Raw genomic sequence first — 20,902 nt, 5'->3', positions numbered from 1 at the left:
ATCGATAATCTGGCCACATAAGAATTCATTGTTCACATATGTATAAACCACGTAAAACAATTCATCATGTATAGTACAAATAATCGATATACAATATGAAAATACCATTAAAATAAATCAGGCGAAAAGTAACGAGTAATAATGAACACACAAATAAAGCTTCAAACAGCCTCATGTTTTTGTAATGTAATCAGTTACTACGCCTATTCGAGCAATAGCAATAAAAGATAAAAGGGCTCTTCACGAATACAGCAATAAAGCGATATTCGTGCGAGGACATGTGTTACAATACGTTCATATATCTATCTATCTATCTATCTATCTATCTATCTATCTATCTCTCTCTCCCTCTCTCTCTCTCTCTATATATATATATATATATACACTAGCAACGTACCCGGCGTTACCCGGAATTGAATGATGAAAACGAATATTTCACACATATTTTTATTGTTAACGAAATCGGTGAAATCGTCCATAGTTCAATCATTGCTCCATCTGAGGACCCATCACGGTACGCTCTCACAGGGACGTAATCCACAATACATTGCAGTCTACATTGCATTGTAGAGAACCTACTGTTTGTTTTATAGAATAATCTTTATAGATAATGGCTTGAATTAAAGTTTAAAAAGCAAAAGTCCAATATGATGTTTCAGTTGGTCTCTAAACAGAAACATTCATTTCGAACGTATCTCTCTGATATCAAAGACTTGAATTTAAGTTTAAAATGAAAAATTCAAGTATCATGGTTAAATTGTGCTTTAAACAGAAACATTCATATCACATCAAAGAACCTACTGTTGAGTCTATATGTCGGGCTTTTCTTGTTGTGAGTTAATAAAACATCAAATTCACTTTTGATATTAAGCTGTATAAATGTTTTAGGGACAGTTTACAGAAAGTCTTAAATTTGCGATGACAACTGAGGAGTTTACAGCTAGAGAGTTGTTTTATTATCGATTTCTCTTAGGGTTGATCATAATAAGGGTTGGCGACTTTTGTTTCTTTTGGAGTGTCATAATATGATCGTTTTTAAGTTTGATCTTAGCAATTGGCATTGCACGATCTGGTGATAAAGTTGATATATAAAGTGAGCCTGGAAGAAACGCATAAATCTGATCATCCCAGAGGAAGATTAAATAATGGCAACATAGCCAGATGTGTGCCGCACTGGAGATACCGTTGGTATAACCATGTTTTAAAAGCGGATGGGAGTTCTTGAACAGTTGAGGTTAATATTAGCTGACAACGGGAAGAAATTATAGGAATATGGAAAGAAGGATAAACAGATAATAGAGATGTCCGCTTGTTTTCTCTGCAATCTATTTTTCACAGAAGAAAGTTGCTTGTCTTTCTCTATTGTATTTGTTATTTTTATCCTATGTGCTCGAATAAGCTTCACTCTCTGCCCCCCGTCAAACATTCATAGCAAACACTCCTCTAGCTGTAACGTTTTCAGTCTCCCTAACGGACCCAACACGTTGTATTCAGAGACAGTCGCAAAAGAATATGATAAACTTCGACACAGGCTTTCTTAGGGAAAGAAAATTATTCATTTTACCATTTCACGTAATCAAAACGGCTACTCGCTATCAATACAGCGCATCAGAAACTCTTGCTTAATCCTCACTGGTACGGTGACGTCATGTTTCCGTCATGCCCCGCGATTATGTTACATAGCTACAACCACTGTAAATAATTTTCGTAACCTTCTCAATATACCTAAAATTAAATCGAATTTTCATAAATCAGACCCTTTTCCAATAACCCCTTTAACTATATAACACAATACCACGGGACTGCTTCCTATCTGTCGACTAAATGGTCGTTTTCAAGTTCAATGTTATCAATGTCGTGTCAAGTTGTCCTCTTAAATAATCCAACTCTGTTATTTTATGCATCGTTTCCAGTTATCTAAAAGTGTTATTTGTTATATTGTCCAACTGACAGACTTATTGTTGTGGAACGGTAAAGGTCCAGGAGAAAGTACCACAACAACCTTTCTTTCAAACATTGACTCCGCAGGCGTCTTAGTATAGTTTTCTCTTCGGGTTGATCATGATAAAGTCCGGCGACTTTCGTTTAGTTTGGAGTGTCACTATTCTGGAGCTGTTTGGGGTTATTTCTAGGTCAAAAGTGTCATAATGGTGTCCGTTACTGCATCTTCTCCCTGTAGCGAATCCTTGGTGTCATACGTCAGCCGATTCCTTATTTGATTAAGGTGCATCTTATACAAGATCCAAGAGCCTCGGATGAGACAGACTATTTTTTAATCCTCATCTCTCTAGTACCATGTTTTCAGAAGGATGCGTTGTTTTTAAATATCTTGAAAAATACCCTTTTCACCCGAGATATACTATTTCTTAAGTATTATAGATGTTCGCCCTTGTTCTGTTTGTCCACATTTGTTATCTTTTAAAATTCTTGGAGAAAAGTTCCTCGAAATCCTCCGTCACCAGTGTTGTGGAATGGTAAGACCCAACTCGGTTTTTAGTGGAAAGAAAATGTATTGGAAAGGAAGGGTCTTTATAGCAAGAGAAAGAGTTCATTATTATCCGCAAGAGTCCATTATTATCCTTCAGTAGCCTTAGGGCCTTGATAAAGTGGTATTGAAAACAAAAACAAATACAACAAATAGAGAGAATGGTTATACGCCAGTCCGACTGCTAACTGTGCATGACTTGTGCGGAGGCATACCCTCCGAGTCTTTATAGCAAGATAATTATTATCCGTAAGGTCGAAATTACAACATTTAGTAATCCTTATCCTTGAGTAGCCTTAGGGCCTTGATAAAGTGGAAACACATTAGTACAAAAATCATAATTTTGAAACTATTGCTTCTTTATATGACTGTGGATCATTTTTTTTTTTTTTTTTACCATAGAAGTCTTTTTGCTAATCCACTTTCCTTAACAGGATTTTCTGATGCCAAAAATACCCGAGGAAAAACATAGAAGCAACTATATTGTAGTCACTTAAATGCTATACTTCACTCTAGTATTACATTACACAACGCTATCTATCTCGTTGCAAGCTGTTTCTTAAAAAATGCTCTGTGCCTGTAGCGCGCAGATATAAATCTCGCGATTCATTGTGTCCTTGTTTAACCTTCAATCAGCGATCTCTTTATTCTTCATTATATTTTGGTTTCGTTAAAAAAAATTTAACATTCAACAGGTGTTACTCGGCTCAACGGATCGCCCATTCTCTTTATTGGCATTACAAAAAAAAAAAAAAAGAAAAAAAGAGGCGTTTACAATCAACATTGCGATTGCACGAGCATTAACGCGCACACTTACATCCGTGCATTTAAATCAACTAGTTAAACTTCGATGTTGTAAGAGTCTAAAACAGATCGTTTACGAGAAGAGAATCTACACTGGCATGAAGAAAATAGGTACCCTTATTTATACAAAAACACACACATACACATGTATATATATATCTTGTGAGAATAGAATATGGATGACTCTATGTAGCTAGTTTACATTTCTCAGATATATTTTCATATTATTACTACTAAGCTCAACTCACGTATTAAGCTCTCTTGAAATACTGAAAGCATACAAAAACGTTTTATATCATCCTATAACATTATATATTGTTAAAGTAAATACTGAACACCGATACATAAAACATGATATCATTACATTATATGCGGACACACACACACATATATGTATATATATATATATATATATATATATATATATATATATATATATATATATATATTTAGAGATAAAAACCGATAATACTAAGAAGATATATCTGGGGGCCACGGGAACAGTGTCTAAGGACAGATACAGAAATCACGTAGTATCATTTAAAAAGGAACCTGGGATAGAAACTAATAGAGATGGCGTAAACGACAGCAGGGGGGCACAAAAATAAGCATTAGAAATAAAAACAAAAAGAAAAATGCGACTGCATTAGGTGATTGGATTAGGGAACTTAACAGAAATAATGAAAAATTTGAATTAAAATGGTCAGTAGTGGACAGGGGGAGGAAGTACAGCCCTGGTAAATCAAAAAGATGCAATCTATGTTTATTGGAAGTCTTCTACATAGTGAATTCCAAAGAGGAAATTTTGAATAAAAGATTGGATGCCATACAGGGATGCCTTCATAGAAATAGATTTCTGCTATCACACCTTAAATGTTACTGAGGTATAACCTTTCTATAACAATAAGGTCATCGGATGCCAGGATTAAATTTTAATGTAGAGTTAAATAGGTAGAATTGTTACAATATAAATGAAGGATCCAAATCTAACATGCGAATATAGTTTCCTTTCTTCTTAACCGGATTAGAAATATAAATAAAGTATATAGCTCATCTAGGAATGTTTTTGTTTTGTTTTTTTTTCTCCATAACAGTAATCATTCTTGTATTCAGTCGTAGCAGTATTAACGGTAAAATAATAACACCCTCTTCAAATCAATAAAACAACTCAGCAATTAATCTAGTTATTATTAAAAATACAATTAGCAATTTGGGGCTGTTAATCCATCTAAATATTAATTCAATTGATTTTGTCATCTGACACACTAGGTTGGTTGAATCCATGGTGACTTACTTGTTCTCCTACTTCACTCCATGGTCTAAGTGTTTTTCACCCATAAATGCAGGAGCAGGCATCTTCACACCAGAGTGAAACACACTTGGAGCCATGGGTGGTTTTGCTGTCAGAATAATAGAGGACATACAATAATTTATTTATTTAGACAACACAAGAATACAACGCATGAATTATATGACAGGAGCAGCATAAGTGATTAATAACACAACCCATTCCTTTAGATCAAAAACTTAATTTATATACTTAATTCGTTAAATAAGCCATTGTAGCACGTTCTGGACCTATCTGATTAAATTAATTATTAAATCATAGTCGCCTTTAAGTAATCAATGAACCGAAAACACAAACGGCCTGAATTACCTCCTTTTAACCATTATCAGAAACAAAATCGACCCAGTTTCCAACAGAATTAACTAGCACTACTTAAAACTTAATTGGGTTATCTCCCTTCAAATCATCCCAAGCAACGACATAAAAACATTTTTCAAGTAAAATAACTATGAACCTTCAGACAGTAAATAGATTAGAACACTTCACCCGAAATATCCTACAAAGTTTATAATTTTACTTTATTCTCATATTCAATCAAATTCTAAACCTAAAATGTTATTATATCCATGTACCAATAGAACGACAATATATAAACATTACTTGCCACTAATACGAAACTAAAACTAACCGTAACATCTTTACAAGGTTGTTACCGCCATAATGTAGACATAGATACCAAACTTTTAAAAATTCTTTTTACAAAAAATCAATCATTGGGAAATAAAGGAATTTAGGAATCCAACAAGTGGGATATATTTAAAAAAATTTTTTTAAATGGCTTAGGGCTCCCCGTAAAAACTTCACATAACTTGTTCTTAAATAAGGATACGAAAATTAGGCGATACATTAATATTTAAATAGGCTTTTCCTTAACCACAACAAAGGTAAATGTTTCTCGCATGCTTTTCCCGTTAGTGATCCCCCCCGCCTTTTTTTCTTTCTATTCAAAAAATGCTACATTGCCTAAAGTGTGTTTATTCATAAGGTCTGAAGAAATGCTGGTTTTTGACAATTTTCAAACAATATAATGCTTGAAATTGTCGAACTGAACATTGAAACAATTGTAACATGAAATAAAATACACTTTTCATTGCCATCAACACCTTGTCTTGAAGTCTTGATTTTGCACACACAGTATATATATATATATATATATATATATATATATATATACATATATACATTAATATATATATATATATATAGTCATCCACATACAGTTCTGTTTCGCTGTTTCACAGCTCATCAGTGCGGCTAGACAGGAAACTATATATATATATATATATATATATATATATATATATATATTCTCGATTTCGGTAAAAAGTGCATGTTAAATATGCAGATATTTTCCCAAACGTAAAAATACACTTACGTGACGGATTACCTATAGATTTTAGCTTTACCGATAGTTTAAAATCAATAAATATTTATTATTTCATTATTACTACCAGCAGTGAAAGCTTTTGTTTTAAACAATATCAAATATAAAATACAATTAAAGGAATCGTTTTTGGCATAGGGAAAATAGGCACAAATTTGCCGATTCTGTTAGCGATTCCGACATCCCCAAAAGTTCCGATTTTTCCGATTCCCGATTCCGATTAATCGTCTAAACACTAATACATATATATATATATGTATATATATATATATATATATATAATAAGATAACAAGAGTATGAAATGAAGTCACAGAACTATATATTGGTAGATATAGAATTGATCATTTATTGAATAATGGAATACAAGCAAAGTTTGGGGGATAGATGTCAAGGCATTTCGAAGCCTAATGCTTCTCATCAGAAAAGTAGAGAAGGTGCTAGGTAGCATGGGGAAGATGCGGCGTCTAGCGTAGGGGTTATTAGGGACGAAAAAGATTAAGAGGAATTATAGAATGTTGGGGGAAGCTTTATTGAATTCTAAATAAATAAAGGTGAAGCTTGTTATATATAGTATGATATATAAGATTGTATATGGTCTTTAACGTAGTGTTGAGTTTAAGGGGCATATGTTTTAGGGTTAAATTGGGGGGGGTGTAATATTGCTGCGTGGTAAAATTTTAACGGTTTGTGGAGTGTCTATTATCTATGGAGTGGTATCTTTGACATGTGCAACCTAAACGGCAAATGGCGAATATAAAGTCGCTGATAATTGAAGAGGGGGGGTTAATGCAAGGTTGTAATACTGATTAGGTAATATTCGGCAATATTTTTAAGTTTCTTCTGTTATGATATAGGGAGTATAATTATAAGGGGGTGGTCGGAGGATAGGATGGCAATGTCTATGAGTGCGTTTAACTTGATGCAAAAGGTTTAAGGATACAACTAGTTGGTAAGGTGGAAGAGTAAGGTAACATTTACTAATTATAAAAGTGGTAGTAATACCAATAATAGTAATAACAATGAAAATGAAGATAATGGTAACGGTTATGGTCGCAATGACGGGGATAATAACGGGGATTATAATAATAACAGCAATTATAATGAAGACTATAATAATAATAATAATAATAATAATAATAATAATAATAATAATAATAATAGCGGTAAAAACAAGACAATAGTAATAATGATAATAATAATAGTGGTAACAATACTACTACAATTACCTCCGCTATCACCACCACTACTACTACAAATAATAATGATAACAATTTTAATAATAATTACAAGGGAATGCGTAAAAAAGGGTGATACGGACAAGTGGGGGTCAGAATAACAGGAAATAGGGGGTGAGAAGTCAAGGGTGAGTGGTCCCGTGAAAAAAATAAAGTAAAATAAAAAAAAAAAAAAATATATATATATATATATATACACATATATACGCATATAGACATATATATATATATATATATATATATATATATATATATATATATATATATATATCTACAAACACAGATACAAAAAAAGGAAAGGGATGAGGTATTATTAAAAGTAGATGTAGAATTAGCCGGGAAAGCGTAAGAGCTCGAACAAAAAACCTTGGGTTTAAATTAAAGAAGCCATTCACTGGGAAAAATAGATTCAAGAGTCTACAACAAAACTTTAAATTTCTTGAAATCCGATTATAAAGGCCATCAAGTTTATGTTAAAGCAAGGCCTAGAAAAATGGAATACATACTTTCTCGTTTATGAACACGAGGGATAGGTCTATCCAGTCGGCGTAGCTACTTTTTGTAGTAGTTCTAATATCCAAGAGATGTTGCAAGAAGCATGGTTTTACAGCTATCGGTTAAAATTCCATATTTCTCCATTAAATTTATTAATATTGTTAGGGTTGTCTTGCATAGATGCGCTGGTTTGGTGAATTTTTTTTCCTCCTATTTTGGATGGCAAAAAACGGTATTTGTTTACCGGAGACTGTTGTGATGTAGTTTACTCGAAACTGGAAGGTTCAGCTGCGTTCAACCTAGTGAGATTATGACTATGAGTGAGATCATGTGAAATGACGACTAGAAAGAAATTCGGAAGGAACACGTGCTTGCGTGTGAGGGATTGGGACCGCATTTGGCTGATAGTCGGAAGGGGTAGAAAAGCGATGAGGATGTGTCTGTATTGGTGACGGGGATGGGTTGGGCTGAACCGGGGAGCTTATCTTAGGTTAATATTCGGTACATTTAAATGTTTTTAATTAAATCCTACTGGGATGAAGGGTTTAGTGTAAATCTAATAGAGGAGTCCAAATGCGCTGATTTTTAAATTATTTCTTATTTCTTTTTTTTTTTTGGGGGGGGGGGGAGAGGGCTTACCAGCGGGGGTTACGGGTGGTGGTTAGATGGTTCTATATTTAGGTTTTAGATCTTTGGCCCTGGGAGGGGGTTTGTAAGCTATTTTTTCATTAGGCTTATGTTTTAGATTGGTTAGGTTATATTCTTTTTGCATCGTGTGCTAATTGGTAATTTGGTTGCAATTTAATAGGTGGTATTAAGTGCACGGTTTTATGGGGATAGAGTTTGTTAGGGAAATTTGTCTGAGGGTTTATGCTTAAAGAAGTTATATTGTTAATTAGGCCCTGCCAGGATGCAGGCGACTCTAAGTCGGTTATTTATTTAATGTTATGTAATGGTTATATATTCAGAGGGTGTGCTAATATTTTATATTAAAACGTTGAAGTTTTTATGGCGATTTTTGCAGATAGCGGGTGCTTAGGGCGGTTGTCAAAAAAGAATTGATAGCCCTTTACTAGGGGAAACGGTTAGTGAGGGATATTGTTCCATTTTATGGACAGCGAAGGAGCGCAATAAGCTAGTTCCTTTCCGGTGGTGCATTTTCAGGGGGTTATTTGCATTTACGTACTTGAACTTTCTCTTGTGCCTACAACTGCAAATTATCTCTGATTTTGAATTGAGGATGTTTAATTTATTAGGTGCCGTTATAATCTCGGTCGCCTCTGCGTTACATAGAAGGCAATATTTAGAGCCTGTACTGTATGATTTGGATTTTCTTAGTATTTTCCATTTTAATCTAAAGTTTATTTTGTTTTGTTTTAAATTTCTCACTAGTTTAGATAGGGTAGTTTTTGTTTTAGGGCTCTCCTTAGAGAATGATTGTAAATGGTTCGCAATTCAGGCCTTTATCGGGAAGGAGGATAATCCTATGTAGGTATGTATTATAGGGCTTATGCGCGGTGTATCTAAAGATTCTTCATTTATCTGGGGGTGGCCTGAGTTTCTATGTTCAGGTTCTGTACAGCTTATACCTATCTGCTGTGTTGTCGGTTGTTCAGTTTGTGTACTATTACTTGTTGGGTTATGCGGATCCTCTCTAGTGTAACTGATATTATCGGTCTTGGCTGTCAGGTCATTAGTTGTCGTATTAGGCGGAAGTTCTGTTACTGTACATGCATATATAACGTCTGAGTGTACACGGTCATTCTCCAGTGAGCAGCTATTTGGGTCGTTACAATTGCAGTTTAGTTGGGCTAGACTAGGGTTGCCATTAATTATTTTCTGTGCTGAATCTATTTTCTTATTATTAGTGCTTATAACAATTTGTGCTACATAAGGCATGGTTGAGAAAATTAATTTAATAGAGTTTTTATTTAGGATCGTGCTGTATATCTGCGGATGTTTGAAATAATCTTCTACGAATTTAAAGAATTCTTTTGGGATATTAGTTTGGACGTTATTATTATATAGGGGTTGAACCAAATATTGGACTTTCTTCTGATCCGATTTTTTGGGGGTGTCTGCTCATCTTGTATAAGCTTTTCATTGTTAAGAGTATTTGGCATATCATACTTATGATTCGATCTTGCCTTATTATTTTGTTTAGATTTGCGTTTAGTCATGTTGTGAGTAACTATGCCTAAGGAGCTGGATAGTTTTTTTTAGCATTATTTGTATCGTACTTAATTGTGTCTTTGTATTCCGAGTTTGCTATCCCGAGTGCGTTGTTATAAAAGGTGGAGCTTTCATTGAAAATTTTATGGTTTGCAGAGGGATTAGATATTCTTTTCGACACTGAGGTAGGGATTGCTTTAATGACGGATCTGGGGTGATTGGAGAATGTGTGGACATAGTGTAGCGACAGACTTGGTTTATGGTAGGGGCAGTATGTTCCTTCCTTTAGATTTAAGGTTACGTCTAAGAAGTTTGACGTGCTTTTTTCTTTCTCTAATGTTATATTAAGGCCGAAACTTAAAAAAAATTCTCTTAGTTTGAATATGGTCCTATTGTACATTTTGGGCCTCGCCCCAGTTACTAATAGGGCATCGTTCCTGTACAGGCCTCCTTTCACGTCGCTATTACTGAATCTGTATTTAATCTCATATGAAGAGCGTCCTAACGGACCTAGGCAATAAAACATAAATTACTTTCTCGCTTATTAATTAATTAACAGTGAAAATTGGGATCTCGATATTTGAGACGCTTTAACGCTAATTAAGCGCACTCTCATATTAACCTTTATTACGTTTCTTCTGAAACTCTGAGAATGTTATACGTCTTACTTAAATATTAGGATACGATGGGTGACCACGCCCAAAGGGTTAGAAAGTAAAAAAAAAAGAAAAAAAACTATAACAAAAAGAGGTAATACGTTTATCAAGGCACACAAAAGAGTTCTGAAACACGATTGTTAAGGACCAAACACAGAGATCAATATATTTAGCGTTAGTTTACTGAGAGTTTTAAGTGTTGGGCTGAGTTTAGCGACAATTTACGGTAGTTAGGGACGGTTTACAGAAAGTCTTAAAATTTGCGATCCTTCAGGAGTTTACAGGCAGAGACAATGAACAGCATATTGCAGTTTAGACCAAATCTGTGTTCGTTACAACTCTACTTTAAACCGAGTCGTTGTTTGTTTCGTTCACCACACTCTTTTCTTCTACCTCTTCTTTTACACACGTCCATTCGCTTTAGTGACTAAAAATCGTCTGTCCTCCCGCTTTCCTTTCCTCGTTATTTATGGAACCAGAGTACGAGATTCTCCGAGATTCCCCGAGATTCCACGAGACTTTTTTCCACATAAAAGTCTGCGAGCGCCATCTTAATTCTCAATTTGTGCTCTGCAGGCACAAACGCACAGCAATTTTAACGGTAAGCCACTTCTTTCTCCACAAATTCTGCAGAGTGTTAGGAGGCCGAGATGACCTGACGACAACTGATAATAAAGAAGCTTCGACAGACAACTAAACACGCTTAGAGGATCATTTGCCGCGATGATGTCACACATGTACCCAGAACCAAATTGATATTTAAGGAATGTGTTGGTGTTGTGTTTTCTCTAGTAAATTCTTTCATTTTGTACTTTTATACTTGTAAACCTGTGCTCACCTATTCGGTAGTTTTCTAAACGACTCGGCCAAAAGAGGAAATGAAAGAAAAGAAAACCACAGAAACAGCGATTGTTTTTATTTGAGAGGGAGCACGTAGTCTCAGGTATTTAATTTACTTGAGACAGCATTATAGGTTTATAGCTGGCTTTATACGTCCTTGCCATTCCGTTCCTCGCGAAGACTGACCAAATCTGACGTTCAAATTCCCGAGTTCGACAGAAACATTTCAGAGTTCGTCAGGATACAACCGAAGAAGGTCGTCGGTTACCTCGAACGAAACGTTGTAAAAATGACACTCAAGATGAGAACAGTAGGCACAAACTATCAGGCACGGAGAATGTGACGCAAACAGTGGTGATCGAAAGTTTCTATCCGCTTAACGTATTCTACTCTCACTGACCAGGAGCCACTTTCATAAAGAAGGATCGTTCTCTTTAGTGTTGTGCCTCATATCATCAGAGCCGGGAACTGAGCCTGCAGAAAGTATGACATACAAAATCAAGATGCAAAATCAATTGTCATTTAAACCTATTGCTGTGATGATGGCGTCAACATATTTGAAACTTTCAAAATTTCAAAAACCATGTGTTTTGTCTGTTTGATCAAAGCCGCCAACGAGTATTTTTGTTTTCAAATTATTCTAATCTTACATCCAACATGTTGAAGCTCATTAATAGCAGAGTAGACATTAACAAGTGCTTCATCGCGTAACGGGATATTATCTGTATAATCTTAGTCCAAGATGGCATAATTACAAGGTTTCTTCAATAAGTTCCCATACTTTTTTGTTACACACATTTAAAATTGTCGTAGACTCTTGAAAATTCAGTATGTTATTGCTATACGTCTTATGAGATGACTGACCAATTTTTATAATTTCAGGTTCAAATGAAGAGCTACAGCACAAATTCAAATACATATTACTAAAGCCTGATTATCACAGCTGGCGGATTTCAAAAATGAAATCTGGACAAGAGGACACTTTAGAAGAACGATATACAATAAAATTCTGTTTAGAACTTGAAAAATACTTCAGGCTGCTTTTAGATCATCTTGAAAGAATAGAGTGTCAGTTTTTGTGTGGCATAAGAGATTCAAGGAAGGTAGGGAGTCTGTGAGAGATGATGAGAGATGTGAGAGGAATAAGTAAGTCAGAACACCAGAGTTGATTGACAAAATAAAGAATTTCAAAGATAAGAACTGTCGTAGGTCTATAGAGACAATATGTGCGCAGTTTGATGTCAGTGTGGAATCTGTACACACAATTATTTGCGAGGAACTGAAGATTTGCGCGAAGCTTGTCCCAAATCTACCCAGAGAAAATAAGAAAGAAAGACGTTGTCATGACCAAGATGGACATCCAGGCAGTTCCTCGCCGTCCCTATAGTCTAGACCTTAATCCCTGAGACTTTTGGTTATTCTCTAAGCTCAAGGAAAACCATAGAGGCTTTCGGCATGAGACAATTGAGGAGATAAAAATGGTTGTGACGAGGGCCATTGCCATGCTTACACAAAAGGACTTTCACGGAGCCTTCTAGAAGTTGGAACGGTACAAGTGCGTTACAGTCGGAAGAGATTACTTCGAAGGAGACTAGAGTTTCATGTGTATACCATCAATAAAAGTGCCCATACAGAAATGTCTGGAAACTTATTGAAGGCACTTCGTATATCATTCAGTCACACCGGGAAAGTATTTTAATTAATCCCAAGTAACCCAATCTATGACGTAATTGAAAAATATGGCAAAAGGGTGGACCTGTACAGTGCACATGAGTGCAAGCTAGTATAAGATGGTTCATGAATTACAAAAGTTAGACTGAAAAGTATGAAAAGCAAATGTTTGTGTAAAGTGAGAGGAAGGGATTTTAGAAAATAGTAAAACAATTAATACAGTCAGTGGGAGATACTATTAATCGATTAACAGAGCCTAATTTTCTAGATGTATTGCATTCAATAAGGCTAGGAGATTCTATCTACTTTGTATAGCAAAAATGTAGAATATCAAAAGGAAGGCGCTACACTTTGCCCAAGAGTGACATGGAACTATCCATGGCAAGGAGGTTCAGCTCCTTTAAATATTAAACCTATCAGCTTATCTGATTTATCCGTTTGATTAAAATCACAACAAAATGGTTAAATTAATGCTTTCTTCAGATATCTAAAATATTTTTACAAGTATTTGCTAAAATGTATCCAACATTTTCTTATATTTGCTTATGCTACTCAGGTAGTAGTACTGATAAGGGGAGATAAGCCATGCTTAAATTCTTTTTTTTCGCTAAACCGCGCGTCGAACCTGACGCATTTTTTAAAGTATCATGTCTGTGCAAAAGATTTTGTCCGATTCGTAGAAAGGGTATTTAAAACCATCGTAATTTATTTTATAAATATTATTATTAATTAATGATATCACCAGGATTAATTTATAACTTTTTTCTTGTAGATTATTAAAACATCACTTATATTTTTCTGTAATATTCTCACCCATGTTGACTCGGAAACCACTTTCTTTAGTCAATACAGAGAGAGAGAATCATGTTCTCATACAACACTACTGATCCAAAGTTTCCTTGAAGAATTTGGTTTGGAAATTATACCTCGCCCTGCATATTCATTTGACCTAGCTTCCTTGGGTTATCATTTATTTCGAGCATTGTAAAACAATTTAAATGACCTTAGGTTAACTTAATGAGAAGAGATTGGACATTAGATTCATATTTCACATCAAAACAAGGAATTATATAAGCGAGACATTTACAAGCTTTTTAACAGATGAAATCTAGCTGTAGAGAACAAACGTTGTTATTGATATGAATAAAGATAAAAAAAAACTCACGTCTTTTCATTTCCAGGATGAATTTTTAAATCGGTAAAAACTTTTGAATCGACTTAATAATTGGAGTTCTTCTCTTTCGTAAGATTGGTTAACAGTTTCGCTCTTTTATTGATTAATTGGCATTTACGATTTTTAATGATTTTTTTAATGTTACATTTCGTAATCTAAGCTGTCATTAAAAAGACGTTTTACGTTGACATGATAGAAAAAAATTGATTAAATTCAGTTTCTTTATTTTCCGGACAGATAACGATATAAGCCTGCTGAAGATATCCCCACCGATCCGATTTTCCAGCTGCGTACGCCCCTTGTGTTTACCACCGGTCGATTTTGATTCCCTGCTCAACAGCAAACAGTGTGTTGCAGCCGGTTGGGGTCTTACGCAAGGTAAGTTTCAGAATAAATTTCACAATAAATATTAACTATTTGATAATAATTTTAGTTACGATCGTTTCATTTTTTTCATTAATGCATAACAAAAAATAACTTCGTATTATTTTGATTTTCGGACTACTATTCTCATCCTGAATGTTATTTTCACAACCCTTCGGTCAGTTTAACCTCCGTATCGTATTGAATTCAGAAATCGATGAGATATACATGAAGAATGTCGGAGGTTACATTAACCGAAACCAAAACTTATAAAGCATTCTTGGCAAAATTATTTATTGCAACAAATGAAAGGTCATAACAATCAAAACGACAATACATATATCTATGGCTTTTGACATGGCATGGCACGACGGTCTTTTCTAGAGAAAATCAGATCATACAGTATCAGTGGACGAATACTTAACATGATTCAATCTTTCTTAAATAAGAAAAGAATCAAGGTTTTCCTCGACCGTCGTTGTTTTAGATAAACAGTATGATATAAATGCAGGTGTACCTCAGGGGTCGATCATTGGACCTTTATTATTTCTAATATGTATAAATTACCTCCCTTGTAAGCCTGTCTCTCAGATGAGTATATTTGCTGATGACATCACGCTCAATAATAGACACGAGGTGAAAAGTAATAAACACTATAGTTGAATAGGGATAAAAATGGATGTCACATTCAATACTCAAAGACTAAGCTTGTTTCCTGCAATAATTAGAATTAATCTTCTCAACCACTAATAGCTATGGCTAAAGGTACATTACTATGTGTGTCAGAAACTTTGTGAAAAATATTGAATAATTCGACCCTCCTGTCTCTCCAAGTTTATAACTACTCGAAAAATGTAATTCAAACCCTATTTTTTTCAATTAAAAGAGCAAGGACCAAGGTTTAATTTTAAAAAAACAACAACAAAAAACAAAAACAAAACAGAACAAAACAAACAACGTTGTTTAAAAAAAGTTTTAAACTTCGGACTTTACAAGCAAATTTCTAAAAAACACTACTTTTTTGTTTTAAATTTGAATACATTATTTATTGATCTTTTATCTTTAATTTGTGATATATAAAACTTTGGTGAGTAAATTAATTATTTACTTTTTAAAAGACATTTCAAAATGGGGGGCGTTAATTAAAAAAAACGTTTGTCTAAAATATTATATTCAGTGTATTGGAAATAGCATAAAATTTCACATTGACCCTGAAAGTATCGTAAAAATAGAATCAATAGAAAAATTTTGATAGATTTTTAAAGTTTAGAAGTTGAAAAATACTGAATTCGTAAAATTGAATTAATTTCATTACTGTTTTTTTTAAATAAAAAAAATAATATTTCTATTATTTTTTATACAACTTTAATAGTTTATTTTGGAAGTATAATCCATAAACTAAATAAACAACCCACTTTAAAAAGAGAAATTACGAGTTTTTTATATTCTATTCGGAGTTTCGTGTTAGGGGTTTCAAAAATTCCTACAAAAATTCTGATACACCTCGTGGTTCTTTCACACTCCTCGGCTTAACGATCACAGAGAATATGGGTTGGAACATATACAGACTTAAGTGTTACACACAAAATAACATACACGTTATCGTATTAATATATAGATAATAATAATAATAACAATAACAATAATAATAATAACAATAATAATAATAATAATAATAACAATAACAATAATAACAATAATAATAATAACAATAACAATAACAATAACAATAATAATAATAATAACAATAACAATAATAATAATAATAACAATAATAATAATAATAATAATAACAATAATAATAATAATAACAATAATAATAATAATAACAATAATAATAATAATAATAATAATAACAATAATAATAATAACAATAATAATAATAATAATAACAATAATAATAATAATAATAACAATAACAATAATAATAATAACAATAATAATAATAATAATAATAATAACAATAATAATAATAATAACAATAATAATAATAATAATAATAATAATAACAATAATAATAATAATAATAATAACAATAACAATAACAACAAGAATAAATAAGACCTTTAATTAAATCACTTCCTCCAAATAAAGTTCTACTTTTTTACATAATTACATGACAGAAAGAAAAAAACAATTATTTCGGAAATTCGAGCAGGAAAGCAGCTTCATGCATAAATTTATAGTAAAATCATTTAACTTTTATTTTTTTTATTTTGTCTAATCGCTCAAAAAGTCGAAGCAAAATACTGGTAGAACCTAACATTTTTCACGTGAAGGGTTTATGGACAGCCATTTTTTTAATTCTAAATTCTGCTTTTTATTTCAACTAATGTTTTAAAGTAAGTTTAAACAAATTTATATGAGAATGTAGTTTATAACTCATTCTGTGGTAAATTTTGTAAATCAAAAGTTTTTAATAAATAAATAAATAAATAAATACATTTGTGTTTCTTTTTTGTTATTGGGAAAAATAAACATTAATAAATAAAAATTGTTTTGGAATTAGAACTAAGGCTTAAATTTTTCCGATTCCAATACCTATAAAATGTTCTGATTTTTCCGACTTCGATTAATTTTTCCAACATTACTTTATACCTTTCCCAAACGCATAGTTGCATAACACAATAGATCCAGAAGGATTTGAACTCAATTAAATAGGTCACTCACAACTTTAGTTTTACTGTGTCTTAAAAGGATATGTAGAAAAGTTCGGAGGCACTTACCCTTGAAGCACCGCCAGATTTTTTGATAGAAAAAATTCCAATCAAAGATACCCGGTTTCCTGCAACAACTCGATCACATAAATACCTAAAACGAAAGTATTTTTTCATTTGTTTAAATGTATAGACTTCAAAGCATGAATACAAGAATAACATTAAATATATTTGCTTTAAAATTAGTCATGTGGAATTGAAAACTCAAGATATTGGGAAAATTTAAAACAAATACTGAATAATAAAAGTTTGAAAACATTGCCAAACCATTTAAATCTAATCATGTTAAATTATTGGACATTATTAACTAAAAAATATATATAATTGCATTTTACGGCACTTCTTTAGATTGGCCATCTTTTAAACCAATGCATTCAGGTGAAAACATTACATACTTACATGTCATGACAAAATTAGTGTAAATTCCTAAAATTATTAAAAATAATCCAGTAGAAAATTCTCAAATTTTATCGTAGGTTTTAATATGGGAAAATTGTATGATCAAGTCAGATCAGGGGAGATAATATTTGACTTAAATCATGGGTCCACCATCTTTAAACACAATATCTGGGACCGTAATTGTTGCAGATTTTTTTTTTTTACTTAAAATACTTCTAGCATATCTATTGGATCATTTTGCAACATTTTGGGAATTTATACTAATTTTGCCATGAAATATAAGGATATTTAGTTCTCTCCCGCTGCAAGAACTATGACACCAGGGTAAGTGCGATTAAGAAAGCCAGCGCCACCAGGGAGGGGCACTGACCTGCAAAAGGTGCCTGAGCTTACCCATTTGCATTCCCCAGTAAGGGAACCTCAGGCGATTAACCATAAACTAACCCCTTCTCAAAGAGAGATAGCAAAGTCTCAGAGGGTGGGCAGTAAATTATATTTATCTATCTATTTATCTTTCTATCTATCTAACAACAGAGATTTGAATCATGATGTTAAGACAGGTTGTCAAACTTGGTCAAACTCTGTGACCGGTCATTTTGCACCAGAAAGTATCCGAACAGGGACTGAAAGTGACGTGTCACATGTCACGTGTTCCGGTTTGCACAAGCATAGGGGCAGTAGGATTGGAAACGCAGAGGAAGACAGGTGGGCTAAAAACGGGTCTCACTATGAGGGAGAGAGGGGGCAGAATGGAGAGAAGAACCGCAAGCCACCCCCTTCTGCTATGACGAATACTTGGGAGTGAATAACATACATAAAATCTCATATCGGCTAGGGTCCTGTCTTGAACTGTTCCTTTAAACAGATTCCAGCTCCCCCAAAGACGGTTGACGAACTTCCTAGAAGAAACAATAGCAGAAACAGGTATGTCGTGATGTATATGTTATGTGCATGTAATATATGTTCTGACACGCACGCACCAACACCTAGACGAATTACGGGCCGCTAAATAGACATTAAGGATTCGAGGACAACAGTCCGTTACACAACAAACACAACGTACATAGTTACATACATACGGTCCATTATAAGAGCACAACAGAATTTTATTAGTGCCACGTAATCATCACAAATCATCACGATGCAAACAGTATACACATATATAGAACCTCTCCGCAACACAAATACGTCACAAACGCATGTGTTTACACAACAAACCTGCACGGAAATCAGCATTACGCCGCACTCACCAGGGAAAAGATAAGGAATGATCTAATCTCTGTCACTTTTGGGGACTGAAAATAAAAAAGCATGTAATAATATTTTCACGTAAAATGCGTAGGTTTAAAAGACAACTAAGCACCCATTTTTATTTTCAGCGTATTTGGGAAATATCTGCTGATAATTCCACTTCGTATTCTCTGGAATATCGTCAAAGGGTTCCATTTTAAAATCTTGTGATATATGCAAGTTGGTTTGTTGTTAACGGTATTTTGATCATGTTATTAGCTCATTTAACACCAAGAAGTTATTTATTGTAGATTTTTATGCATAGGTTATTTGCAACAGTATTGGATCGCATGTTTGCTTAAAAAAGTATACTGGTAGAAATATTTGCAAGATGGGGAAATGGATTTTTGTATTTCTTCAAATTTTCTTGTGACTTTTAGAAAATCTAATCTACTAGCGGTTCAGCCCGGCTTAGCTCGGGCGCTATTGTTACGTATATGTCTGTTGGAAATCGTAAAGTGATTAAAATGACAATTGATTCATTTATCAATGAATACGAGACACTTTGTTATAAAACAGACTTGGTTTATTTAGGAAATATTCATATGCACAGAATGCGGCGGCGGAGGTGGTGGTAGAGGTGGGTTGCGAACGTGACAGCCGGTCCCCCGTTTCGTCTGTGGGTGTCTCTCACTGTTTGTCTCTCTGTCTGTCTGGACTTTGTTTACCATTTCACTTTTATGGACTTTCTCGACCTGGTAACCCATAAACCATTTGACGTCAATGATCCATATTTTGACCAGCCCGGGCGTTTGCTTTGGTCTGACCCAGGACCGATTTACGTCATAGATCCCGGTCACTATCGGGCTGGACACGTTCATTTGCACCCTGTTCACATAAAACGGCCTGATCCATATATGACTTGCGTCATAGATCCAGGTCATTACAATTCCCAGACTTCCATTGCCCATTTTTGTTGGCCCGAACACGAGTTCATTTTCGTTTGCCTCTCCATAACACTATGTACTGTTCATAACTTTATGTGCATATGTATATTAAAAAGTTTGACTCATGTCTAGGTAACCTAAATCTAAAGTTTAAAGTGTTTAGTCCCAAAATTGGCCGAGGAGTTTTGTAGAGTCTGCAAAGGTCAACTCTTTCAACTTTGACCTTTTGGCAGGCAAATTTTCGCTCAAAAACTGATTAAAAAGCTTGCTGCATGTCTGAATACCCTTTATTTAAAATTTCAAATGCTTAGACCCAAACTTGTCTGAATAGTTTGCTAGAGACTGCAAAGGTAAACTCTTTAGAACTTTGACCCCTTGGCAGCCAATAGGCAAAAACCTGTAAAAAAAGCTTGCCCTATGTCTGAATACACTTTATGTAAAATGTCAAGTGTTTAGACCAAAAATTGGCTGAGTAATTGGCAGAGATCGCAGAGGTATTTTTTTTAAAATCTCTGACCCCAATTTTCACTCCTTAACATTTATTGTTTTGGGCTCAAATCAAATTAAAAAAGTTTGATCCATGTCCAAATTAAAAACACACTTTAAACTAAGCTTAAACACAAATAAACTTATCCAGTTTATAATTTATTTGTTACATATTTTTTTGATCTCTTGGTTACAGTAATAAATGCCTGAACCTCACTCATCTTTGGGTTAATTGGCTTAAATTTAAATGTAGATAGAATTTCCTCTTTAATCGAAAAACTTAAGATTTTTATCCATAATTTTCACTTATGTCCAAAGGCAAAAAGTACCATAAACATTAATTATTTCAGAAGAAGCTGATGACAGACGAGATAATGTCCAGACTGTTCCAACTAAATTGAAAAAAAAAAAACTCTTCCGGAGGGTTTTAAATGTTTAGAACTGCTTCAAACGTTTAGCGAATATATGCTAAAAAGCTTTACGAAGGCGTGTACT

At 33.8% G+C, this 20,902-nt stretch overlaps 2 protein-coding genes across 2 annotated transcripts in view; one reads left to right on the top strand and one right to left on the bottom strand.

Annotated features, from left to right (window-relative positions):
* Positions 1–17,445, bottom strand: part of LOC145294049 (carbohydrate sulfotransferase 11-like) — a 156,919-nt gene extending 139,474 nt beyond the window's left edge. The window contains exon 1 of the mRNA XM_080141038.1: positions 17,355–17,445. The gene's annotated coding sequence lies outside the window, so the exon portion shown is untranslated. The remainder of the gene's footprint in view (positions 1–17,354) is intronic.
* The window catches only part of LOC145294209 (serine protease 1-like), a 165,411-nt gene that overhangs the window by 114,133 nt on the left and 30,376 nt on the right, over positions 1–20,902 (top strand). Inside the window, exon 4 of the mRNA XM_080141319.1 lies at positions 14,503–14,643. Coding sequence (XP_079997445.1) covers positions 14,503–14,643 — 141 coding nt within the window. The remainder of the gene's footprint in view (positions 1–14,502; positions 14,644–20,902) is intronic.

This window comes from Euprymna scolopes, chromosome 15, assembly GCF_053919585.1.
Source record: "Euprymna scolopes isolate OS-2025 chromosome 15, ASM5391958v1, whole genome shotgun sequence".
NCBI lineage: Eukaryota > Metazoa > Mollusca > Cephalopoda > Sepiida > Sepiolidae > Euprymna > Euprymna scolopes.
Note: the sequence above shows the minus strand (reverse complement) of the source record. Positions and strands in the feature narration are given on the sequence as shown.